This window comes from Pomacea canaliculata, linkage group LG7 (genome assembly GCF_003073045.1).
Source record: "Pomacea canaliculata isolate SZHN2017 linkage group LG7, ASM307304v1, whole genome shotgun sequence".
NCBI classification, from domain to species: domain Eukaryota; kingdom Metazoa; phylum Mollusca; class Gastropoda; order Architaenioglossa; family Ampullariidae; genus Pomacea; species Pomacea canaliculata.
Window position 1 is genome coordinate 9,391,540 of NC_037596.1, and position 26,278 is coordinate 9,417,817.

General features: G+C 36.7%; 2 protein-coding genes across 3 annotated transcripts; both read left to right on the forward strand.

The window, feature by feature from the left end:
• The first annotated feature begins 935 nt into the window (after positions 1-935).
• LOC112567952 (deleted in malignant brain tumors 1 protein-like) lies at positions 936-19,301 on the forward strand. Of its 2 annotated transcripts, none has more exons than XM_025244901.1 (31): positions 936-1,044; positions 1,316-1,351; positions 2,159-2,209; positions 2,644-2,679; positions 2,911-2,961; positions 3,483-3,570; positions 3,810-3,919; positions 4,240-4,413; positions 4,677-4,712; positions 5,834-5,884; positions 6,315-6,350; positions 6,596-6,646; positions 7,256-7,343; positions 7,581-7,690; positions 8,015-8,188; positions 8,453-8,488; positions 8,937-8,987; positions 9,430-9,465; positions 10,305-10,355; positions 10,965-11,052; positions 11,288-11,397; positions 11,719-11,892; positions 12,157-12,192; positions 13,081-13,485; positions 14,081-14,196; positions 15,494-15,737; positions 16,704-16,736; positions 17,397-17,429; positions 17,694-17,726; positions 17,985-18,017; positions 18,619-19,301. In XM_025244901.1, the coding sequence occupies exons 1-31, from the start codon at positions 951-953 to the stop codon at positions 18,711-18,713; spliced, it is 2,760 nt and encodes a 919-aa protein (XP_025100686.1). In that variant the 5' UTR covers positions 936-950; the 3' UTR covers positions 18,714-19,301. The 2 variants fall into 2 exon arrangements, with proteins under 2 accessions (XP_025100686.1, XP_025100688.1); XM_025244903.1 differs by having other exon boundaries at positions 2,171-2,209.
• Positions 19,302-21,349: 2,048 nt separating this feature from the next.
• LOC112567958 lies at positions 21,350-24,730 on the forward strand. Its single transcript, XM_025244914.1, has 7 exons — positions 21,350-21,482; positions 21,857-22,246; positions 22,685-22,791; positions 23,246-23,489; positions 23,949-23,981; positions 24,223-24,258; positions 24,451-24,730. The coding sequence occupies exons 1-7, from the start codon at positions 21,428-21,430 to the stop codon at positions 24,492-24,494; spliced, it is 909 nt and encodes a 302-aa protein (XP_025100699.1). The 5' UTR covers positions 21,350-21,427; the 3' UTR covers positions 24,495-24,730.
• Positions 24,731-26,278: the final 1,548 nt, after the last annotated feature.

A 26,278-nucleotide genomic window follows, 5' to 3' on the forward strand; every position in this document is an offset into this window, starting at 1 on the left:
TTCTCACTATTTCCTATTTCACTATTTCTCACTAATTACTTTTTCTAAATGTATTTTAATGATGATGATACAATGTCGACACTTTTCAGTGTGCCCTGTCAACGATACAACACTTTCTGCTGTTTTCAATGAAATCGGTTACCTGATGTCACCTAATTACCCGAGTGACTATTACAAGTAAGTATATTTTTCTAAAATAGTGTTTTTTTCCAAATGGATAACACAACAAAGAGATGCAGCGGCAAGATGCAGTGAAATTTGGGCGTACAGCAGCTTATAATATAATATAATATAAAATAATATTTAATATTTATTATTTATGACATGAAAAAATGTTTACCTTTTCAGTGTGTTTTCTTGTATAATTAAATGATTTGTTATGTTTTGGCATTGCGTTGTCACATGTAGTGACTAGTTAAGTCAGTGCCAAATATTTTGCAGCAACGCCAACTGTCGGTGGATAATAAGCTCTGCCAGTAATTTAGTCGTCAAGGTGACAGTCTTAGTCGCCAGTATGGAGATAAACTACGACTACGTAGAGATTTTTGATGGTAACTTTCTTGAATCCTACTTTAGCTCAAAAATCATAATGATTTTTTTGTCTTTCTGCTGCAGACTATCTTGCCTCTCTAGTTTGAACTCGTATGATGGCACGTGAAGATGCAATTTGAAGATTTAAAACTGATTCTTCATTACTTTATTTGCATTAAATGGTAAAAATTTGAACGAAAAGATATCTCTGCAGCTTTAGTGGTCTGCGTACAAACTGAACACTCTGTTAGTTGATTTGTAAAGACGACTAGCTAGTCACTTGATTCGCTTACAAAATGTTGTTGGAGAATAATAAACACAACACACGGTATGTCGCAGGTATGTCGGCTTCATCACCTTTACTTGTCAGGTTCTATGGATTCCCAACGATAACAGTTTACTACAGCTCCGGACAGCACATGTTCATCAAGTTTTTTAGCGACGGTTCTGTTACTAACTCGGGCTTTATGCTAACCTACGAGGCCGTGGATGAACAGCCTGCACCGACACCTGGTTAGTTTGGCTCCCTTTGCTCACAATTAGTGTAGCATCAGTATTTAGTACCTACCTCGCCTTCACGTAGCATTTACTTTTTTTTACTTTTTTCTCCTATTGTAACCACTCTTTCGCAAAATTTCTTGAAAATGATTACACAGTTGCCTTTAACTGCTGAGAGGAGATGGGGTTTGATATTTTCAATCACATTTGCCTATCTTTGCCCTGCGTGCATTGAAAAAAATCATCGGTCTCTTTAACATAATTTTATTCTTTCTTAATTTTTCAGAAACGACACCTCAAGACATACCTGTTTCAACAACAGGTGAGTCAACAGTTAAATTTATAAAGTGAAAGAAAAACACAGAAAAAACTTTTCTTGTCAGCTTGTTAGTAGAAAGAGCCGTACAAGACTGTACAGTACAAGAGAAATATTGAATCCCGAGAATCAAGATTAACAACAGATTTCATCATCTCCATACCTAAAAGAACGGTTTCATCTATAAGAAGAAACTACTCTCGTGGTAGGCCGTCAATGTTCTGACACTTTAATTCACACGTTAATGTTCTGTCGACGTTGGTGACAGCATGGTCTTGTCTTTCTCATAACTAACTACTTATAGGTTAGAGCTAGATCGAGTGTGCAAAAATCTGTTGGTGGAAGCAAAGATGTATCGGAAGCAAAGAAATTTATTGTGATCGTAGTAGATTTTAATATTTTAAAAGCCATTTCCTTCACCTTGACCTAATACTGCATAGAGTAAGGAAAATGTAAACCATATCATGATATTCCAAAGGTGGTCACAATATTTTTCGTTAGACTCTTCATGTCGCAGTTGAAAAAAGAGCACTTTACATCTGCATAATACAATTAAAACGTGTCACCTTAACTCAATAATCGACAATGACCTTTGCTGTCTAAAATTAGCGGTTTGCAGTCAAGCTATCACGTGACTTTTAGTTATCCCTCTTTCTTCGGTTCTATCACTTACCTGTCCTCAAACAGTTTTGTCATTAAATACTCATGGTTGTCTGTCCTATAGGTTAGCATTTGATATCATAGCTTCTGTCGGTTGTGATGTTGACTCATTTGAAAGACATCTCCTCTAATTTGCGATTAATTCTTTTTTAGATTATTTTACAGGATCGGTGGACAGCACTACTTGGGAAGTCACGGAAGAAGGTAAGAGTAGTTACAATAATCTCTTTCCTTTGCGTTTGTATAAAATATATGCCCACATTAAGATTGCAAATCATATTCAACAATTTCCATTGTGTACAATTAAAACATTCCATTATTCTAAAGTAGAAATTGTTTCACAGTACTTTCATTCTTGTAGTTTTTCAGTTAGCTTTGTTTTTCTTATATGCGTGAGTGCTCGCATGAAGACAGTGTTATTAACTCTTTAGGTCTACTTAAATACATTGCATGCATAGCTTACAGAAAACAATAACCATTAAGTCGAACAGCGACGACTTGGGTTAAATGAAATACTCACCAATGAATTGATGGGAAGGGATTCGGCTTACATTTTCATTTTAGGAACTTAAGATAATCTTTGTATTGTGTGTATTAAAACAATTGTCTACATCTTTAAATTGTTTTTTATGTCTCAGATGAGACACCTACACACAACTCTGTTACAACAACGGGTGAGTCAAAAAAAAAAAAAAAGGAGGCGTTCACGGGGCCGTTGTGAAGACACCAGTTTACGGCTGCACATCACTACACAAATATTTTGTTTACCAATTACTGACTCCTTGTCATTTAATATATACAGTGACCTTAATAATCTTAACACAGGATATATAAATCCCATATGTTTGTGATGTTTATTCACTTAGAAGACATTTCTGCTAATTTGTGATTCATTTTCTTTGTAGATTATACAACAGAAGCTGCTGATAGCACTACTTCAAACTACACGGGTGAAGGTAGGAGTATAGCTCTAATGATTTCCTTCTATATTCCTCTTAGTAGAAGAACCAATGGTAATCTATGCAGGATGAATTGTTTTTCTCACTCTTACTGTGGTTCCATTTACTAATAAATTTACAGATTGACTTAATTCTTATGAGGATTTCTTTTAATTAATTCCTTACTTACATGCTTATTTGCTTTTCGAAGCAACGACTGATTCTGTTTACTATCAACATAATCTTTAAAGTATTTAGTAGGATTTTAGGAAAATAGAAGCCTTCAGACCAATGGCAAATATTTCCTTTCCCTTCTTTAAAAATGTCTATTTAATTTACCTTTTTGAACTTGTAGAGCTGTGCTGATTGGAGAAGACATGAGAACGTTTGCCTAACCTAGCCAATGGCTCCTTTTGCTTTTTAAATAATTGATTATAATGGTGTCCATCAATCTTTCGTTTCTCACTATTTCCTCTTAACAATTACTTTTTCCAGATGTATTTTAATGGTGATGATCATATAATGTCTACACTTTTCAGTGTGTCCAGTCAACGATACAACACTTTCTGCTGTTGTCTATGAAATCGGTTACCTGATGTCACCTAATTACCCGAGTGACTATTACAAGTAAGTTTATTTTTCTAAAATAGTGTTTTTTTCCAAATGGATAACACAACAAAGAGAAGCAGCGGCAAGATGCAGTGACATTTGGGCGTACAGCAGCTTATAACATAAGTACACATTTATGACATAAAAGAAAGTTTACCTTTTCAGTGTGTTTTCTTGTCTAATTAAATGATTTGTTATGTTTTGGCATGCGTTGTCACATGTAGTGACTAGTTAAGTCAGTGCCAAATATTTTGCAGCAACGCCAACTGTCGGTGGATAATAAGCTCTGCCAGTAATTTAGTCGTCAAGGTGACAGTCTTAGTCGCCAGTCTGGAGATAAACTACGACTACGTAGAGATTTTTGATGGTAACTTTCTTGAATCCTACTTTAGCTCAAAATTATAATGATTTTTTTTTTTACTTTCTGCTGCAGACTATCTTGCCTCTCTAGTTTGAACTTGTGTGATAGCACGTGAAGATGCAATTTGAAGAGTTAAAACTGATTCTTCATTACTTTATTTGCATTAAATGGTAAACAACTGAAAAAATATATCTCTGCAGTTTTAGTTGTCGTCGTACAAACTGAACACTCTGTTAGTTGATTTGTAAAGACGACTAGCTAGTCACTTGATTCGCTTACAAATGTAGTTGGAGAAATAATAAACACAACACACGGGTATGTCGCAGGTATGTCGGCTTCATCGCCTTTACTTGTCAGGTTCTATGGAATTCCCAACGATACAGTTTACTACAGCTCCGGACAGCACATGTTCATCAAGTTTTTTAGCGACGGTTCTGTTACTAACTCGGGCTTTATGCTAACCTACGAGGCCGTGGATGAACAGCCTGCGCCGACACCTGGTTAGTTTGGCACAGAATTAGTGTAGCAACAGTATTTAGTACCTACCTCGCCTTCACGTAACAGTCTCTTTTTTTTTTACTTTTTTCTCCTATTGTAACCACTCTTTCGCAAAATTTATTGAAAATGATTACACAGTTGCCTTTAACTGCTGAGAGGATTTGCGGTTTGCTATTTTCAATCACATTTGCCGATCTTTGCCCTGCGTGCATTGAAAAAATCGTCTGTCTCTTTAACATAATTTTTTTCTTTCTTAATTTCTCAGAAACGACACCTCAAGACATACCTGTTACAACAACAGGTGAGTCAACAGTTAAAATTTATAAAGCGAAAGAAAGACTCACAGAAAAAACTTTTCTTGTCAGATTGTTAGTAGAAAGAGTCGCACAAGACTGTACAGTTTTTTTTTTGTGTTTTTTTTTTAGGCCCTTTCACCCCTCCTGGGGCATAGGCCATCGACTACAGTCTTAACTGGAATCGATGTTTCGGTAGCAAGGATTTGTTTTACGGGGTGGGGGTGCTGGCCCCACGCCCAACCCTCCTCCTTTTTCAGCCGGGCTTGGGACCGTCCTTGGCGGAGGGCGGCCAGCCCTGTAAACAGATGCCACGTGCAGAGAAAGAACAGCATGCCCGAGACGAGAAATGAACTCAGGGCAGCCAACCTTCACTGTATTGGTGACAGGCGCTAACAGCGCTAACCGTTGCGCCACCGGGCCGCTATAGACTGTACAGTACGAGAGAAATATTGAATTCCGAGAATCAAGATTAACAACAGATTTCATCATCTCCATACCTAAAAGAACGGTTTCATCTATAAGCAGAAACTACTCTCGTGGTAGGCCGTCAATGTTCTGACACTTTAATTCACACGTTAATGTTCTGTCGAAGTTGGTGACAGCATGGTCTTGTCTTTCTCATAACTACGTATAGTTAAAAAAATCTGTTGGTGGAAGCAAGAATGTATCGGAAGCAAATAAATTTATTGTGATCGTAGTAGATTTTAATATTTTAAAAGCCATGTTCTTCACCTTGACCTAATACTGCATAGAGTCAGCAAAATGTAAACCATATCATGATATTCCAAAGGTGGTCAAAATATTTTTCGTTAGACTCTTCATGTCGCAGTTGAAAAAAGAGCACTTTACATCTGCATAATACAATAAAAACGTGTCACGTTAACTCAATAATCGACAATGACCTTTGCTGTCTAAAATTAGCGGTTTGCAGTCAAGCTATCACGTGACTTTTAGTTATTCCTCTTTCTTCGGTTCTATCACTTACCTGTCCTCAAACAGTTTTGTCATTAAATACTCATGGTTGTCTGTCCCATAGGTTAGCATTTGATATCAAAGCTTCTGTCGGTTGTGATGTTGACTCATTTGAAAGACATTTCCGCTAATTTGCGATTAATTCTTTTTCTAGATTATTTTACAGGATCAGTGGACAGCACTACTTGGGAAGTCACGGAAGAAGGTAAGAGTAGTTACAATAATCTCTTTCTTTGCTTTTGTATAAAATGTATGCCCACATTAAGATTGTAAATCATATTAAACAGTTTCCATTGTGTACAATTAAAACATTCCATTATTCTAAAGTAGAAAATGTTTCCCAGTACTTTCATTTTTGTGGTTTTTCAGTTATCTTTGTTTTTCTTATATGCATGCGTGCTCGCATGAAGACAGTGTTATTTATCTATTTAGGTCTACTTAAATACATTGCATGCATAGCTTACAGAAAACAATAACCATTGAGTCGAACAGCGACGACTTGGGTTAAATGAAATACCAATGATTTGTTGGCAAGGGACTCGGCTTACATTTTCATTTTAGGAACTTAAAATACTCTTTAAATTGTGTGTATTAAACGAATTGTCTATATCTTTAAATTGTTTTTTATGTCTCAGATGAGACACCTACACACAACTCTGTTACAACAACGGGTGAGTCAAAAAAAAAAAAAAAAAAACAAATAAAGAAGAAAGGAGCCGTTCACAGGGCAGTTGTGAAGAGACTAGTTTATCACTGAACATTACTAAACAAATATTATGTTTACCAATGACTGACTCCTTGCCATTGAATATACAGTGACCTTAAGCTTAACTCAGGATATATAAATCTCATATGTTTGTAGTGTTTATTCACTTAGAAGACATTTCTGCTAATTTTTGATTCATTTTCTTTGTAGATCATACAACAGAAGCTGCAGATAGCACTACTTCAAACTACACGAGTGAAGGTAGGAGTATCGCTCTAATGATTTCCTTCTATATTCCTCTTAGTAAAAGAACCAATGGTAATCTATGCAGAATGAATTGTTTATCTCACTCTTACTGTGGTTCCATTTACTAACTTTCTTACACACAGACACACACTTACATCAATGCACGCACCATATCGCGTGTTTTCTTAGCATCTGTACAAATATCAGTGACGAGCAAATAAATTTACAGATTGACTTAATTCTTATGAGGATTTCTTTTAATTAATTCCTCACTTACATGCTTCTTTGATTTTCTAAGCAACGACTGATCCTGTTTACTATCAACATAATCTTCAAAGTATTTAGTAGGATTTTAGGAAAATAGAAGCCTTCAAACCAACGGCAAATATTTCCTTTCCCTTCTTTAAAAGTGTCTATTTAGTTTACCTTTTTGAACTTGTAGAGCTGTGCTGATTGGATAAGACATGAGAACGTTTGCCTAACGTAGCCAATGGCTCTTTTTACTTTTTTAAAAAATTGATTATAATTGTGTCCATAAATCTTTCGTTTCTCACTATTTCCTCTTAACAATTACTTTTTCCAGATGTATTTTAATGATGATAATATAATGTCTACACTTTTCAGTGTGTCCTGTCAACGATACAACACTTTCTGCTGTTGTCTGGGAAATCGGTTACCTGATGTCACCTAATTACCCGAGTGACTATTACAAGTAAGTTGATTTTTCTAAAATAATGTTTTTTTCCAAATGGATAACACAACAAAGATGCAGTGGAAAGATGCAGTGACATTTGGGCGTGCAGCAGCTTATAATATAAGCACACATTCATGACATGAAAAAATGTTTACCTTTTCAGTGTGTTTTCTTGTCTAATGAAATGATTTGTTATGTTTTGGCATGCGTTGTCACATGTAGTGACTAGTTAAGTCAGTGCCAAATATTTTGCAGCAACGCCAACTGTCGGTGGATAATAAGCTCTGCCAGTAATTTAGTCGTCAAGGTGACAGTCTTAGTCGCCAGTCTGGAGATAAACTACGACTACGTAGAGATTTTTGATGGTAACTTTATTGAATCCTACTTTAGCTCAAAATTATAATGATTTTTTTTTCTTGTCTTTCTGCTGCAGACTATCTTGCCTCTCTAGTTTGAACTTGTATGATGGAACGTGAAGATGCAATTTGAAGAGTTAAAACTGATTCTTCATTACTTTATTTGCATTAAATGGTAAACATTTGAAAGAAAATATATCTCTGCAGCTTTAGCTGTCTGCGTACAAACTGAACACTCTGTTAGTTGATTTGTAAAGACGACTAGCTAGTCACTTGATTCGCTTACAAATGTAGTTGGAGAAATAATAAACACAACACACGGGTATGTCGCAGGTATGTCGGCTTCATCGCCTTTACTTGTCAGGTTCTATGGAATTCCCAACGATACAGTTTACTACAGCTCCGGACAGCACATGTTCATCAAGTTTTTTAGCGACGGTTCTGTTACTAACTCGGGCTTTATGCTAACCTACGAGGCCGTGGATGAACAGCCTGCACCGACACCTGGTTAGTTTGGCACAGAATTAGTGTAGCAACAGTATTTAGTCACTGCCTCGGATTCACGTAGCATTAACTTTTTTTTTACTTTTTTCTCCTTTTGTAACCACTCTTTCGCAGAATTTCTTGAAAATGATTACACAGTTGCCTTTAACTGCTGAGAGGAGATGCGGTTTGCTATTTTAATCACATTTGCCGATCTTTGCCTTGCGTGCATTGAAAAACTCATCTGTCTCTTTAACATCATTTTTTTTTTCTTTCTTAATTTCTCAGAAACGACACCTCAAGACATTCCTGTTTCAACAACAGGTGAGTCAACAGTTAAAATTAAAAAAGAAAAAGACAGACAGACACACAGAACAAACTTTTCCTACTACTGCATAGAGTCAGCAAAATGTAAACCATATCAGGATCTTCCAAAGGTGGTCAAAATCTTTTTCGTTAGACTCTTCATGTCGCAGTTGAAAAAAGAGCACTTTACATCTGCATAATACAATAAAAACGTGTCACCTTAACTCAATAATCGACAATGACCTTTGCTGTCTAAAATTAGCGGTTTGCAGTCAAGCTATCACGTGACTTTTAGTTATCCCTCTTTCTTCGGTTCTATCACTTACCTGTCCTCAAACAGTTTTGTCATTAAATACTCATGGTTGTCTGTCCCATAGGTTAGCATTTGATATCATAGCTTCTGTCGGTTGTGATGTTGACTCATTTGAAAGACATCTCCTCTAATTTGCGATTAATTTTTTTCTAGATTATTTTACAGGATCAGTGGACAGCACTACTTGGGAAGTCACGGAAGAAGGTAAGCGTTGTTACAAAAATCTCTTTCTTTGCGTTTGTATAAAATGTATGCCCACATTAAGATTGTAAATCATATTCAACAGTTTCCATTGTGTACAATTAAAACATTCCATTATTCTAAAGTAGAAAATGTTTCCCAGTACTTTCTCTCTTGTAGTTTTTCAGTTAGCTTTGTTTTTCTTATATGCGTGCGTGCTCGCATGAAGACAGTGTTATTAACTGTTTAGGTCTACAGTTCTGATTTAAATACGTTGCATGCATAGCTTACAGAAAACAATAACCATTGAGTCGAACAGCGACGACTTGGGTTAAATGAAATACTCACCAATGAATTGTTGGGAAGAGACTCGGCTTACATTTTCGTCTTAGGCACTTAAGATACTCTTTGTATTGTGTGTATTAAACGAATTGTCTATATCTTTAAATTGTTTTTTATGTCTCAGATGAGACACCAACACACAACTCTGTTACAACAACGGGTGAGTCAAAAAAAAAAAAGAAGAAAGGAGCCGTTCACGCGGCAGTTGTGAAGAGATCAGTTTACGGCTGCACATCACTACACAAATATTATGTTTACCAATGACTGACTCCTTGCCATTGAATATACAGTGACCGTAATAATCTTAACAGAGGATATATAAGGTTCCCAGTCACTTAATCCCCAGACACTTCATCCCCGACATTTAATCCCCGACACTTCATCCCTAAACTAAATCCTTAACTAAAAAAATTTAATTCAAATTCAAATCATGCTATTAACTTCAACGTCATTTGAACATCTACAACATTAGTTAAAGTTTATATAAGCTAGTAAATTTAATGTTCTTTAACAATATATACAGTATATACGGATGCTCGAAGTAGGATAGAAGTCCCGGCATGCGATCATGTTGTGGCATTGACTCTGCAAGCAATTCGAAGGAATCGATAATGTTTTTCTCACATACATAGGAAAGTGCTGGGTGGCATCTGACTATTCCACGTCACTCGTCGTCTTCGTCATCGTCACTTTTCATCCCCTGTTCAGTGACTTTGCATAATACCGCCTGACTTCAGCGTTACTTTACATGACTAAAAGCGGTCATCGCAGCTTTCTCAAAGTCTGTTACTATTGTCTCTGGAGCTGCATTAGGCATTAGCTCTCTAACTGCATCCAACAATCTATTATAGGTTGCACTTGATTTATAAGGATTAAGTGTCTGGGGATGAAGTATCTGGGGATTAAGTGACTGGACACCGATATATAAATCTCCTATGTTTGTGATGTTTATTCACTTAGAAGACATTTCTCCTAATATTCGATTGATTTTCTTTGTAGATCATACAACAGATTCTGCTGATAGCACTACTTCAAAAGTTACGAGTGAAGGTAGGACTATCGCTCTATTGATTTTCTTCTATATTCCTCTTAGTAGAAGAACCAATGATAATCTAAGCAGAATGAATTGTTTATCTCACTCTTACTATGATACCTTTTACTATCTTTCTTACACACAGACATACACTTACATCAATGCACGCACCAATCGCGTGTTTTCTTAGAATTTGTACAAATATCAGTGACAAGCAAATAAATTTACAGATTGACTTAATTCTTATGGGGTTTTTGTTAATTAATTCCTTACTTACGTGCTTATTTGCTTTTCTAAGCAACGACTGATCCTGTTTACTATCAACATAATCTTCAAAGTATTTAGTAGGATTTTAGGAAAGGAGAAGCCTTCAGACCAATGACAAATATTTCCTTTCCCTTCTTTAAAAATGTCTATTTAGTTTACCTTTTTGAACTTGTAGAGCTGTGCTGATTGGATAAGACATGAGACCGTTTACCTAACCTAGCCAATGGCTCTTTTTACTTTTTTAAAAGTTGATTATAATGGTGTCCATCAATCTTTCGTTTCTCACTATTTCCTCTTAACAATTACTTTTTCCAGATGTATTTTAATGGTGATGATCATATAATGTCTACACTTTTCAGTGTGCCCTGTCAACGATACAACACTTTCTGCTGTTGTCTATGAAATCGGTTACCTGATGTCACCTAATTACCCGAGTGACTATTACAAGTAAGTTTATTTTTCTAAAATAGTTTTTTTCCAAATGGATAACACAACAAAGATGCAGCGGCAAGATGCAGTGACATTTGGGCGTACAGCAGCTTATAACATAAGTACACATTTATGACATAAAAGAAAGTTTACCTTTTCAGTGTGTTTTCTTGTCTAATTAAATGATTTATTGTGTTTTGGCATGCGTTGTCACATGTAGTGACTAGTTAAGTCAGTGCCAAATATTTTGCAGCAACGCCAACTGTCGGTGGATAATAAGCTCTGCCAGTAATTTAGTCGTCAAGGTGACAGTCTTAGTCGCCAGTATGGAGATAAACTACGACTACGTAGAGATTTTTGATGGTAACTTTCTTGAATCCTACTTTAGCTCAAAATTATAATGATTTTTTTTTGTCTTTCTGCTGCAGACTATCTTGCCTCTCTAGTTTGAACTCGTATGATGGCACGTGAAGATGCAATTTGAAGAGTTAAAACTGATTCTTCATTACTTTATTTGCATTAAATGGTAAACATTTGAAAGAAAATATATCTCTGCAGTTTTAGTTGTCGTCGTACAAACTGAACACTCTGTTAGTTGATTTGTAAAGACGACTAGCTAGTCACTTGATTCGCTTACAAATGTTGTTGGAGAAATAATAAACACAACACACGGGTATGTCGCAGGTATGTCGGCTTCATCGCCTTTACTTGTCAGGTTCTATGGAATTCCCAACGATACAGTTTACTACAGCTCCGGACAGCACATGTTCATCAAGTTTTTTAGCGACGGTTCTGTTACTAACTCGGGCTTTATGCTAACCTACGAGGCCGTGGATGAACAGCCTGCACCGACACCTGGTTAGTTTGGCTCCCTTTGCTCACAATTAGTGTAGCATCAGTATTTAGTACCTACCTCGCCTTCACGTAACATTCTCTTTTTTTTCTTTGCTTTCTTTTTAGGTCCTATTGAAAACACATTCGCATAATGATGACACAATTTTCCCATAATTGCCATGATTAGAGGCGGATTTTTTATATTTTAAATTTTTAGGTTCGTTGCATGAGTTGCATCAAAAAATGTCGTTTGTATTTAGCATCATTTTCTTTTTCTAATATCTTTAGATACGACACCTACAGCCACATTTGTTACTACAACAGGTAAGTCAAAATAAAGAAGTAATGAAATAAACATTTTTGACAGTTTGATGTTTCAAAAAATCTTAAGTCAAATTAAAAATCTTATTTTATGATACAATATGTTAGGGAATAATATCAAATCCTGAGACTCGAAATGAAGTCATATATGTTGAACCCTTCGAGCAAAGAGGATTCTTTACTTGGAGATATTTATAACCTGAAAAAGGAATTGCTCTGTTGGTAGTACGTCAATGTTTGCATAATTTATTTCGCACCGTAACATAAATCTGTATCCCCCGTCCGTGTTGTAACATTCTGTCAACGTAGGACACAGCGAGGTTTTGATTTCATATAACTTTGTCACTTATAGTTACATCGTTTCTATCTTGCTAATAATATTATGTCGATGTGGATGATACGGTCAGAAACAAAGAAATTAATTGCTATATGAATATTGTATATCATCACAGGCACTGTAACATGTAGATAGTCTGAAAATATCCATGTCCATTTTCTGTACTACAGATTCTCTAACTTAGGTTTCGAGGAGTACAGATTTCATTCTGAAATGGAAATACCACTTTTTAGGTTGATCTAATCGAATGGGTCTCTGATTTTTTGTTTTTCCAGACACTTTTTACATAGCTTATATGTGCATCCTGGTCTTATTATTTTATTTGTTATTAAATTTTTCTTATGCTTAGATGTTCCTAGAACACACGTCTGAGTTTGAGTGTTCAGTGCAAATTTTTCTAAAGCATAAACAAAGGCATGTACACACGCCAAAGACATAACCAGATAATTTACCCACATGTAGGTATTTCACAGTACATGTGCTATATAATAAAACATTGAGGTACAAAATGTTGGAAACTATATTTATATCTTTAAATAAAGATTTTTTTCCAGGTGAACTTGCTGACATGCAGGTGATTCCAAGTACTCTGCGTTTGAGTGGTGTTAATCAGTCTGTTCAACTTACTTGTAGCATTCCAAGTACCGCTACTGTCCAGTCTGTGTATGTTATGACAATGTCCCGCATCACAAGCTCACAACCTTACCAAGAACAGACCCTAGCTTTCGCTGGTGCAGAGTCTCCACAGGCAACATTGGTTCCAGCTTCAGAAGGGGGTCTTCCAGCTAATTCAGCAACAGTTTCAGGTGGTGTAACTCAAAAATCAATTCAGGTGATTCTCAGACAACCGGACTGCAAAGATGCCGGTGTGTATCACTGTTCCATTATGTATAATAGTGGAACTTTTACTCAACCAGATCCGAAGGTTCTGGATGAGTCTGAGAATTTGACAGTCACGGGTAAGTCCTTTTTTACGTTTTATTATTTACTGTCAGCTAAGAATTAAGAAATCTGATTACTATCTTTGACATTCGATGGTTAAGTGCGCGAACTACCAGTGATCTTTGCAAAGATTTAAAAAAATGATATCAGAACACACTTAAAATGTGGAAAGTAGCCTTGGCCCAATCTTGGGACACGCTTGTACATACACTCAAGATAAATGCATGTGCTGTCTCACACTGGACTCACACTTTCGTAATCATCATCATCGTCGTCGTCATCATCATCGTCATCATCATCGTCGTCGTCGTCATCATCAATCATCAATCATCATCATCATCATCTGAACAATTAGAAAATGTATTCAATGTCTTTGAGACTTCACGGCTGTCATCATCAAATATCGCTCTTAGCCGTTTACCAGTAGTCATCTACAACATAACCGTTTAATCAGTCAAGTATATTATAAAGAGACGAAACTGCAACAAAGACTTATGTTTATTTATTAAAAGTTTAATCGTCATCAGTCATCTTCAAACCATGCACTCGTGAGGAAAGATGTTCTGAAAGTAAACTTAATCATCAGTTTATAAATTTATTTATTAATTTCAGTTCCACCTGGCAACATCACTATATCAGTTTCTCCTGACAATGAAATCAACGTAGCCAACACGACTGTGGAATTGTTATGTAATGCAGTTATTGGCGTTTATGATCAAGCAACAAAGGTATTTTATAATTCTTAAAATAATACCTTAATTAAATGATTAAGTCTTCTAGTAGAATTTCAGGATCGATCCTAATAAAAATGATTTATACAGTCCCATTATATGATGCACGTAATTCATGCTCATAGTCATCGCGCTGACTCTTCCATCACATATACCTTTTCTTCAACTTTTTCTTCTCCTCCTATAACCGATATCGGAGGTATCAGTTGTAGGGGTGAGACACAATTGGATGCAGCATGGGTGAACTCACGCCACTGGGGCCGGTCATGCGCCCGTGAGAGAAGGTTCCCGAGCGGATAGCCGGTCTGATCCTTCCCGTTAGTTCCTCAGCCTTTTTTCTGCTTGCTTTGTCATCGACTTTCGCGTGATCCTGGAGAACCGTCTGTACAAACAGTTCGGATTATTCGGCCGCCGACAGCCTACATTTCTCCTAGTTCTGAAAAAGCTGCCACTTTACTAGCGGATAATTAATTAACGGATGCGTTTTGGAAGCTGAACTTTACATGTTAGGTTTATATTGCTTATATCTACCAATATCTTAAACATTCAAACCATTCAGGTTGGTCTTTAAAGGACCGCACCTGCTTCAGCTGTACTCCGTTTATTCTGACCTCTGCTTTGCTAGATCCAGTGGTTTTCATCGTGACTATTTTTCTAGGTGCTGATCTCCATTCCTTAGGCTCCGCACTGGTGGCGAGTTTGTCAGCGACGGTCTGTAACTCACTATTGCTGCCCGCCGCCAGACCGATGTCATCGGCAAAGCGGAGGTTATTGAACCGATCTACACGGAGGTGGGATAGTCCTAGAGGGTAACCCGCATGATTTGTCTGCAGGTAGATGTTAAATAGCGCTAGGATAAAGATCAACCCCTTGAGCACATCAACCGTTATGGGAAAGAGCTCAACACTCGATCGGTTGTTGAAGAATAGTGATCTCATGGAGCCGTCGTACAGTGCCTCAGTGGTGCATACAATGCCTTCTTCAACATTAATATCCATTGCATAGCCCATTACCCCTCGTGCCAGGCTCTATTGAAAGTCTGTTTGAAGTCGATAAAGTTATTATATAGATCCTTGCCGCGCTGCACGTGCTTTTCAATGATAGCATGCTGCTGTACATTTGTTGAGCAGTGCTTCTTCCAGCGACGCGGAATCCGTTCTGTTCTTCTTCTGGCAGCTCCTCCGCCGGAGGAGTTATGTGATTCTGGTTCACTTTCACTATACCTTGCAATCAGTTCTTATCATTCGTCTTTAATATTTTACCAGCTCCTGTAGTTTATTTCTTTTTATCTCAGAACACTGAGGAATGGACCTGGGAGTTCAATGATAAGATGTACGGATGGCGCACATACACAAAGGACAGCGACATCAGAAAGGACACACCTATCCAAGTGCCAGGCACATGTTACTATCGTCAGGTCTGCTATCTTACACTCCTCCTCACACCTGATGACTCCAAGAGAGAATACAGGTGCTCAGTGGAAAACAATGGGGATAAAGATTCAGCCTCTCTCACTCTTGGAATAGTCAATGAAGATGGTAAGTTATTAGAAATGTTATAAGAACTTCCTCTGTAGATCTTTGAAGCTGACAGTTGTTCTAAATATTTCAATCAAAGGGTAGAACCATCTTTTTGAAAAAAATATGCTCAAAGGGAAAGAGCATAAAGCTCAACAAAACGAAAGTGTTAAATAATAAAAAATATTTATTCGGTTCTAAACAACCTTGATGCAAATTAAGTTTGTACAGATCCTTTCCACTAAACTATGCATTTCCTACATTAAAGAAATGTTGGAAACTAATTTTCTACAAGGTTTCAGGTAATGCTTACAAAGATTCAGCATGTTTAACAAGACTGATGAATATTTCTCAGATCACTGGCATCTCTTAAACTTTCGGACTCTTCCCTGGTACATCCTGATGTTTGCTAAATGAATGCTGGACAAATACAAATATTGGATGTTTCGATAATGTATAACAGATTACATTTTACCTAGAATGGTGGAAATTCTGTCGGGTAGTTGATTTAACACTAACAAACCGGTCAAAATGATTGAAGGAAATTTTTGTTTTAAACTCTGTGGATTAAAGTTATTTTTATTGTTATGATTATATAATAATTTCAGTATATACCTGTATATACCCTGTTCTTTAGAAACCCATCTAAACATACAATTTATTTAGTATCCTTGCATTGAGCCATATAAATCACTTCATGAAAATGTTGGACATAAAGTAAGTAGTGTGATCAAAAGCTGGTTGTAAAATTACAATTAAAGTTGGCACAGAAAAACAATCACAAATCAATCCAGGCAGTGTCGAATATCCGAGCTAGTAGATACTGAATATCATGCACTATCAGTCTGTTCACTCTGACTTTGGTCATACAAAAGCTGGATACATCCATAGCTTTTAACACCTTTTAAAGATATAGTCTTCTATTTTAGTTTAATGTCTACCATTAATGGTAAATATTTTATCTAGCTTTCATTTTTATTATTTCAGGCATTGCATCAACCCAAACTTCATCAACTGAGAGTAAGTTGTTTTAATCGGCTTTAAGTTTTATCCAGTTTACAAAACTTAATATGTATTGATGAAGCTATAGTGGTTATGGCAAGATTAAGAATAATAGGGACTAAAGCAAGGCAGACAATGTAGCAATTACCTGCACGTTCAGTTTGCTCTTATGACACTCGAATTGTAGGTGAATTTTAAAAGAGATGTGGTTTTTGTTTCAGTTTAGTGTCTATACAGCAATAAAGAATATGGCACGCATGCAAGCACGAACACGCACAGAGGGAAAGGTTACAAATACAGGCTTGTCGGTGGGGGGTAGTTACTGACAGGGCAACGACCACGTGACCGAAGGAGAGCGGGAGGGAGGAGCCTAGTGACGGGATGGAGGTGCAGGGATGTTTTTGAGATAAGTAGGATGTGAAGGTCGGGTGAAGAGGGCAGCAGCACAGCACGTGAGGGGACAGCCAGAGGTGAGAGCTACGACTCATCGAAAGCGCGAGTGTGTGACGTGGATGATGCGCCTGAGCCAGAACTATCGACTGGCCTGGCACCTAAACCCACGACAGTGTTGACTTGTGTTTATTATAGTGAGACGAGGCAAACAACTCCTGTCTACCCTGTTACATCAACTACAAATGGCAAAAATTTTTAACAGTTCTCTTTTCTTTATTATTTCAGGCATTGCATCAACTCAAGCTTCATCAACTGAGAGTAAGTTGTTCTATTCGGCTGAAAGTTTTATTCAGTTTACAAAATTTATGAAGCCCTAGCGGTTATGGTAGGAATAATAGGGACTAAAGCAAGGGAGACAATGCATTAACTATTTGCTGTAAAAAAAATTGTGAATGTTAGTTTTCTCTGATATGACACTCGAATTGTAGGAGAACTTTGACAGAGATGAGAGTTTTATTTCAGTTTAGTCTCTACTACAAATGGTAAAAATGTTAAACAGTTCTCATTTCTTTATTATTTCAGGCATTGCATCAACTCAAGCTTCATCAACTGAGAGTAAGTTGTTCTGGTCGGCTGAAAGTTTTATTCAGTTTACAAAATTTATGAAGCCCTAGCGGTTATGGTAGGAATAATAGGGACTAAAGCAAGGGAGACAATGCATCAACTATTTGCTGTAAAAAAATTGTGAATGTTAGTTTTCTCGGATATGACACTGGAATTGTAGGGGAACTTTGACAGAGATTTTTATTTCAGTTTAGTGTCTACTACAAATGGTAAAAATGTTAAACAGTTCTCATTTCTTTATTATTTCAGGCACTGGATCGACCAAAACTTCATCCACTGAGAGTAAGTTGTTCTGATTGGCTAAAATATATATCCAATTTACAGTATATATCTGTAATTATATATATATTGATGAAACGTTAGTGGTTACGGTAAGAGTAATAGGGACTAAAGAAAGGTAGAAAATGTATCAATTACCTGCTGCAAAAGATCGTGCAGGCGCAATTTGCTCTGTTATGACACTTGAATTGTAAGTGAATTTTTAAATGTTCAAGTGTACTATTCTGCTCACGCTTTAGTTCTTCGTGCATCCACATACTCAACAAACGCACACATATTGGCATTGTTTTGGCGTTTCAATGGTTTCAATACTGGCATTTTCTTTGTGTCTCACACACACACACACAGACTTGCCGTCATCGGACACATACTTCAGTGTTCATTAATCTCAACGCAGACACAAGCAGTGATCCAGTATTTTAATTCAGTCTGCATAACAAGTGTGCAGTTTGTATTGCTATAATTTTAATGTGTTTTATTATAAGTAACGAAATTAAAAGTTTTATTTTATCTAAAACTTGTTTCATTTTAATATGTATGAATTTTTGTGCTGAATTTTACGTATTCAAATTACATTTGATTTTGATTTTACTTTAATTTCCAGGCTATAGTTCAGCCACTGATACCATTGCTGACCACGCGATTCTCTGTCTCGTTGCTTTTGTATCTCTGATTGTGATGATACAAACTGGACCCTAAGACCTGTACTTTACAATGGAGACTTAGGACTTGAATTCCAGGATAGTGCACAAATGTCTGTTCTCTCGCTGCGCAAAGTTTCAGATAACAACATATTGATAAAGAAATCTTATGGGCACTTACACACAAAACACACATAAAATAACCAAAAATATACTCAGATGGCGAACTGTATTTACGCACTTTTAATAGATTTCATTTTCTTCCCGAAATTTTCATGTTCCTTTAAAGCTAGCCTTTCAGTTGCTATGTGGATAACTGATTGTCATAAAATACAAAATGTTAATGTCCATCTTCTGTTATTCAGTGTTTTAGTTCTTGTATACTTGTTATTCTTTCCTGTTCGTTATAATATTTATATAGCTCCCATTGTAAATGTTTGATTACTTCTTTTTTACGTATTAGGCCAGCCGGCCTGCAAACGCCGAATAAAAGTATTATTGTGGAAACATAACACACGCGCACACACACATACACACTCTCTCTCTTTTCACATAAGGTTGAAATTTCGATTTGTATGGCATTCGGCTAATTGTCTCTTTTCCAAAAGATTGTCTCTCTTTTCGTATACAGAAAATAAACAATTTTGACGCCATATTCGAGGAAGAGTTTATATGGAGTGTGGAAATGTGTGCAGAGGATGGATGGGAGTGTAGATCGAGCTTTGTGATTAAACATGATTTATTAAGAATGATTAAAGAACGACATTGGAGTAAACCATGGGATAATGTTAAAGAAAAATTGGGTTTAAATAATATATTTCTTTTTGTTAAATGCTTTGTGAGTTTTTATATATAAATATATACACGATCAGCAATTAGAGCTCTTGAGTATGGGTTAGACAGACATTGCTTCGATTCCTGACTTGGCCTATGTCTGATTCCTACCTCTGCCCACATAACTGGTGCCACTGTGGAAGTGGGTACCTGATTTACTGGTGGTTGGGGCTAAAGTCGTCACAATGATAAGTGTGGTATCTGCTTTCCACAAGCCATACCTTAGAGATCGTGAAACACCACCCACCAATCTCTAGCTCACTTGACACTTTATCTACATTTCCAACACATACAATCAGCGAATAAATAACAGTTAACTAAAATTACAAATTTGTGTCTGATGCAAAATTTTTATTGGTAATTAATATTGGTAAATAATAAATGTTAGTACTAGCTACACTGTTCTGTTAAGAAGCTTATGTATCAGTTGCCTACTATGTCTAGTACTATAAATGTATGTGTGGCACCATAGTAGATGTGGGTTTCATTTAGAGCTACTGGGAGCGGCTTAATAATAATAACAGTAACAACAATAGCAAAAACATGATCAGGAGCAACACATACAAACCAAACACACTGTATGAAATTCTTGTGAGCATAAAAAGACTTCTTGAAAAATCTGGATAGGACCGGATAAAGGGTGGGAATTTTCATGGCTATTTATCTACACTAACACCCACGCTTACACACACGCTCACACACACACATATATCACTACACTTAATGTGTCAAGCCCAACTTTGGATTACGCATCCTGAATACTTCCTCAAGAACAGTAACTATAAAGACCTCCTGTACCTTTTGTTCACCCGTTGACCCCCAGATTGCATCTCGAGACGAGAGTGAAGTTAGTCCTTAGTTGTCCGACTTCAATGATTCATTTCTAAAACATCTCGCGTTTTTCACTTCAAGCGCGATTTTCATAAAGTTCTGGTAGAAAGTGGGATTTTTACTTACTATTGAGGGGCGTTTATTTTCAGGAAAATATGTGAATGTAGTAGCGGCCGTTTTATAAAAATCTTAAAACTTTTACAAAAGCTTATTTTCTTTAAATGACTAGAAAGAAGATAAGTAGTGTAAGCTTAAGATCTTAACCAACAGGAGCACTGCAAGAACTAATTTTCTTTAAGAAAATCCGCTGCAAAGCGTCAGTCGGATTTAACTGAATTCCTTGACAGCTTTCACCAGTACAATCCTTTTTACGACCAGTGCTTGCTCAGTGCAAACAGTTCCACAAAATCCGGGAGATATATCTGGGACAAGAGGCTGCTTTCAACTCTCAAGATACCACCATGTAAACTGGTACAATAAACACAGATTAATTAAGGAGTAACAGAATTTCCATGCGATATATTAAAGACCAACTGGAGAACTCAGAGCAAAATACTGATTTTTCGTCTGCTAATATAAACGTATTTTAGGTACACACTGATAATCATCAGGGTTACAATTAGAGGCAAAAGTAATAAACTAAAAAGTCAGTTTACCCCTATGGATAAGCAACCCTTCAGCCAATGGAAAGGCTTGATCAATTATTCAATACAATTATTCATAATGTCATCGGTTTGACTCTCTTCCTTTTCGTGGTAGTGAATACAGGGTCTGTACTAAAGTCGATCACTCAGTTGATGAAACAGTTCTTGCCTTGAGCTCAACCCAGACATCTAATTTGCTTTCCAGTAGGTGCACATCCTGGGTGGAGATCAACACTTGTAAATTCAGTTAATCTTTCATTAAACTGTGGGCACAACCTTAAGGGTGTGACATTTTTGTCCTTGTATATATACCATACTCAAGTGGCTTACATCCCACAGGAGCGAACGAAAAGAGGGGGTGAGATCTCGTGGAAGAAGAGGAAATACTTCGTCTGGTCTTTCTGCTCTCACACTTAAGAACTGGAAGCTGCGAGTTTCTACAAAACCTTGTTTATTCGGCAACATGGCTTTGTCTGTCCTCGTCATCGTGGCTTTTACTATCACATGCATTACTCGGAGTAAGTATTATTTAAAAATAATATTAAAATATTTTAGTTTAATTTATATTTACTAAATTAAGTTTTAAAAAAGAATTAATCAGATGGTTTGGAAAAATAAAAAGGAAGAATAAAGTAGAAGATTGAACTACATGGGGATAGAAAAGACAGGGATATAAAGATTTTAAGACGATAAAACACTTGAGTGTATCTTGGCTGCTTCTATCCTGATATCTATATCGTTAAATTTTGCGAAAACATTTACACACAGCAAACGACTCACACACAAACACATTTTGGCATGTACAACATCTATACATACATTCGTACGACTTGCACATAATTGGGTTGACTGGAAAAATCTTAGAAATATCAATTTAAATTTCTTTGTTCAGGTGCGCATGCTCAGCTGCAAATTAACCCCAAAGAACTGGAACTGACTGATGACATCAGCAGCAGCTCTGTGGTAATCTCCTGTGCAGCTCCCCCTGGTGTTACAATATATGAAATCAGTCTGACTCGCTTCACGCCACAAACAGGGAGAAAACTTGTTACAGCAGTTGCTGGGGTCAATCAAGGACTGCCAACCTTTGAACCTCACACTGACCTGACACAGTACAATGCCAACCTCGCGGGTGGTATAGGTCAAGGGTCAATTACGCTGGAACTGAAACAGCCGAAGTGTGAAGATGCTGGTTTATATTTATGTAGTATTATGTACAGCAACGGTACTGGTAGTCCAAACAGACAGACTCTATACTACAGCGAAAATGTAACATTCACGGGTAAGTCATTTTCTTGTTGAAACTTAGAAAACGTGTGTAGATGCACACATTGTGGTAGTTGTCAACATCAGATCCACGGATATGGCTGAAGTCAAAGATATCAATATTACAAAAAGGTAGTTATGCCATTATGCCTGTTTACAAATTGGTGGAAGGTTTTTCTATTTGTATTTTATTTATTGGTGACAGTTACATTACTATACTTTCAAATAAGGTGTTATTAACCATTTCAATACATGGGCATCTCGTGAAAAAAAATTAACATTTACATGACATAATGACCTAGCTGCACCGTCACAGCTAATAGTCCATGGTTATGTTCAAATAGTTTTTTGTGGACCAAACTCTAAGAATCGAGCCACAATAATAAACGTTTAGATGGTGGAGGCTTTTCAATTATAGAAAATTTCGTGAAGATTTTATCTTTCTCGTTTTCAGTTGCTTCTGGAAACATAACCGCATCTGTGTCTCCTAACTTGGAGTTTTATGCTGTGAACGACACTGTGACATTGAAGTGCATCGCCATCGTCGGCAACTCTCAATTGGTAACATTTCACCTCTTTCCTTCCTTACCTGGTACCTGTGTACACACACATTAACTCTAAAATGGCCAACATACTATATTCCCCGCTCTCTCACTCCGCAAGTATTTTTCCAGTCCCGCCGTCTTTTTGTTTTTCCTCGTGCATTGTATTTTATAGACAAGTGCGCAGTGTTTTTTCTCAATAAAAGTGTTTTTAAAAACCTTTTACTTAGGAAAACAAGGTGTTTATTTACATCTCAAATAAAATTTCCGTTTGTAAATAAGCAATAGTGGATGCCCAAAAGCAAAACGACTTTAATTCCTCTCTCTGGCGCTGTACTTACATCACTGCAGTTAGCAATGCAGTAGAAATACAGTTATATAGTGATTTGTTCTAAATACAGTTTTGTTGTAAGTTCGAAAAGGGGTACCTACCTGTGTTGTTTCTAACTTGTCAGCAAATCAAATGTTAACAGGATAAGTGGAATTGGACCTGGGAATACCACGATGGCATGGCATGGCGTCCGTACCTTTCCCCAGATTTGGTCTGGATAGAAAACTACTTCGATCAGGTGCCGGGTACTTGTACCTATCTTCAGACCATTTATCTAGTACACAAAATTAAAGCTGAAGACTCAAACAAACAGTACAGATGCACATGGCAGAAAAATGATGAGATGAAGTTGGCCATCATTACCATTGGAACAGTCAGTCCTGACGGTAGGTCACAAATTAATTAGTTGACCAGTCCAATTCTAACTCGATTGTTTGTGTTATTGACATCTACATATGCAGACACTGTTACAATACATCAGAATTGTCATCTATTTTCAAAGCAATATTATAGAGCACTAAAGACTAAGCCACCAAAACTGTAAGCTAAACAACATCGTAAAGATGACACCTCCATTTTCTCAGTTTGTTTGATGGGGATACATCTGAGTTTTAACAACACTAGACCTCCGCCATCTAGCGGCACCATGTGCACCTGATGACAACAGGATTTGTTAACTGATTCACCTCTTGGTGTTTGTGATTTAAACGTTTCACTCTCTACAACACTAATATTGAAAGTAATTTCTTACTGTTCTTACTTGTCTTCCTCAACTGTCATAATTTACATTACTAACAAGGATTTATGATTATTTCTTTCACTTTACCATTTTTTTTTAATTTCAGCTTATCGTCCTTCTATACCTGCTTACTTAACATGTAAGTATTTTCTTATGGAGATATTTTACCAGTAGTAAACGTTTTACAGAATTTACAAATAAAGAAACTCGAGCAGTTGTCACAAAGGGGACAGTCCCTAATGTAAGACAGAATAAACTTCAATGTGTCCCGTATGCTGATAATACACTCTAATATGCTGATTATTAATTTTAATGGCTTTTTACATTTTTTTAAATTTATTTGTTTCAAAGACGTTTACCTTTATAACTTTCTTCGTCAGATATCACAACTCCAGCCCCAAATGTCAACGCCGAAAGTAAGACTGTTGAGTTATTTGTTAATTTTTTCCTTCACGTTGAAATAAAGAGTGTCAGTAATTATCGATATAGATATATTTTCAAGAGGTCAATAATTATGTATCTATATAAATATATAGCAAATTTTATGGCCATTATGTATCTAGCTCTATAATAAATATCATTAGATGTAATACATCGACATTTTTCAGACACCTGCACGTGTACATGCATCTACACCTGTCCATCCCCGTGACGTCATCCGTCATCGCTAACGATTTGGATGTGATTCGACGATGACTACGCAGAATTAAGCATGCAACAGTATAATTTGTAACATTACAATCTTTAATATTCAAGCACATAACATTCCAACTCCCACCATTCTTTTCAATTCTGCTAATCTCTCTCAGTCACCATTTATTATTCCTAATGTCAGAATGGTTAGAAATTCACTTTATTCTACCAGAAATATTTTAGAAGTTTGCTGTATAAATAATTCATTGGAAATAAAATGCATTTATGCAATCTTTTTGTTAGTATGGAAAATGTATGATGAGAGTACGACTATGTGTCAGGGACTGTTTGCTTACAGACCTGTCTTGCGTCTAAATATTATTTTTCTAAATATTATTAAGAACACGGAGACACACGTTCATTTATGCACACGTTCGCTTACTAACCAAAAGTTGTGTTTATATATGCATACATTTATTCGTTCATACACCTATACACGGGATTTTTCAGACACTGAATCACAGGTGCTTAAAACATCATTCATTAACTTGTTACACAGACATAAATGTACTTACTGCATGCAGAGTATTAATTTAGACGATATACAACCAACTGAAACACATTTTTGCACAAGTTTCTATAAGTGCTCACGTGCTCCCAATTAATGGTGTACACACACACATGCATAAACTTAAGGAAACGTGTTTACTCACACTTAATGGTCGCCTGAATGCGATTGCCAGGATAAGCATGATGACCATTGCCAACAACACTGCCTATCAATAAATAAATTATTAATTTCAAGATGCAAGCAATAAATTTTGATGTCATTCAGTACACAGAGCCAAGATAAGTTTATGTCAAGCATGCTGATTAACAGTCCAGGTTCCCTTTGTAAGTCAGTTTTCAATCTTCTCTAGAATTTGCAATATGCTACCAAAGAAGATATATAAAATAAACAAGTTTTTGAAGTGTTGATTACTCCATATTTACCAAAAGTAAATTCTCTCGAACTTTCGGAAAGAAAGAAAGTGATAAAGAACAAAATCAGGTGACTAGAGAGGTTGTTCCCGTAAGGCGCTGTTCTTCTTGAACACGAAGTGCTGGATGTTCAGAGCGGTGTGAACAGGTGTGTTGTTGTAATGAAGCAGCCATAATGCACCTGGTCACGACACCCTGAACATCTGACAGTTCCTGGCCGAGGGATGAGAGAATTGAGTTATCATCTCACGTGGTATCTTGGTCAATCAGAAAGTCTACAAAGAGATTGTGTGGTGCTTGCTTCGCCCAGAGACGAGAATCACGGCAGGACCAGTCATGGCTTCTTGACCACAATACACCTGTGGCGGTTGTCAAGAGATCAGTCATCGCTACACCTCACTAACCTTTACTCAAGACTGAGTCGATCGTAGCCATGGCAACATACAATGACCTTTGCTAACTAAAATTAGCGGTAGAGCTTTGAGATAAGTCTTCACACCATTCCTTCGTATCGAGATCCATCATTTATCTGTCATCATATAGAGTCCCGACACAATACTCAGGTAACAATAACCCTGCAGGTGGTAAAGGTTAACATGCGATATCAAAGGCTCCATCATGGGATGTGGATTCATACTTGATCATACTTCACAATCATCGGACACAACTACTACAAAAGTTGTGGATGAAAACAGACATTGTGCTCGAGGCTGTAAGTGTGTGAGTGTCAGACAATTACGATTTAAATAAATAACATGAAGCTTTCATCATTGTGTACATTGCACTACATTCGTCAAAAATACACGTTGGACACTACTGTTT

What these genes read in the sequence shown, in the direction of transcription:
- LOC112567952 (XM_025244901.1), top strand. Translation starts at nt 951, where the DNA reads ATGTTCATCAAGTTTTTTAGCGACGGTTCTGTTACTAACTCGGGCTTT. An exon ending in CAACTCTGTTACAACAACGG is followed by an intron (nt 2,680 to 2,910) that starts GTGAGTCAAAAA and finishes TTTTCTTTGTAG; the next exon opens with ATTATACAACAGAAGCTGCT. An exon ending in ACAGCCTGCACCGACACCTG is followed by an intron (nt 8,189 to 8,452) that starts GTTAGTTTGGCA and finishes TTAATTTCTCAG; the next exon opens with AAACGACACCTCAAGACATT.
- LOC112567958 (XM_025244914.1), top strand. Translation starts at nt 21,428, where the DNA reads ATGGCTTTGTCTGTCCTCGTCATCGTGGCTTTTACTATCACATGCATT. An exon ending in TATCACATGCATTACTCGGA is followed by an intron (nt 21,483 to 21,856) that starts GTAAGTATTATT and finishes TTCTTTGTTCAG; the next exon opens with GTGCGCATGCTCAGCTGCAA. An exon ending in CCCAAATGTCAACGCCGAAA is followed by an intron (nt 24,259 to 24,450) that starts GTAAGACTGTTG and finishes GACATTTTTCAG; the next exon opens with ACACCTGCACGTGTACATGC.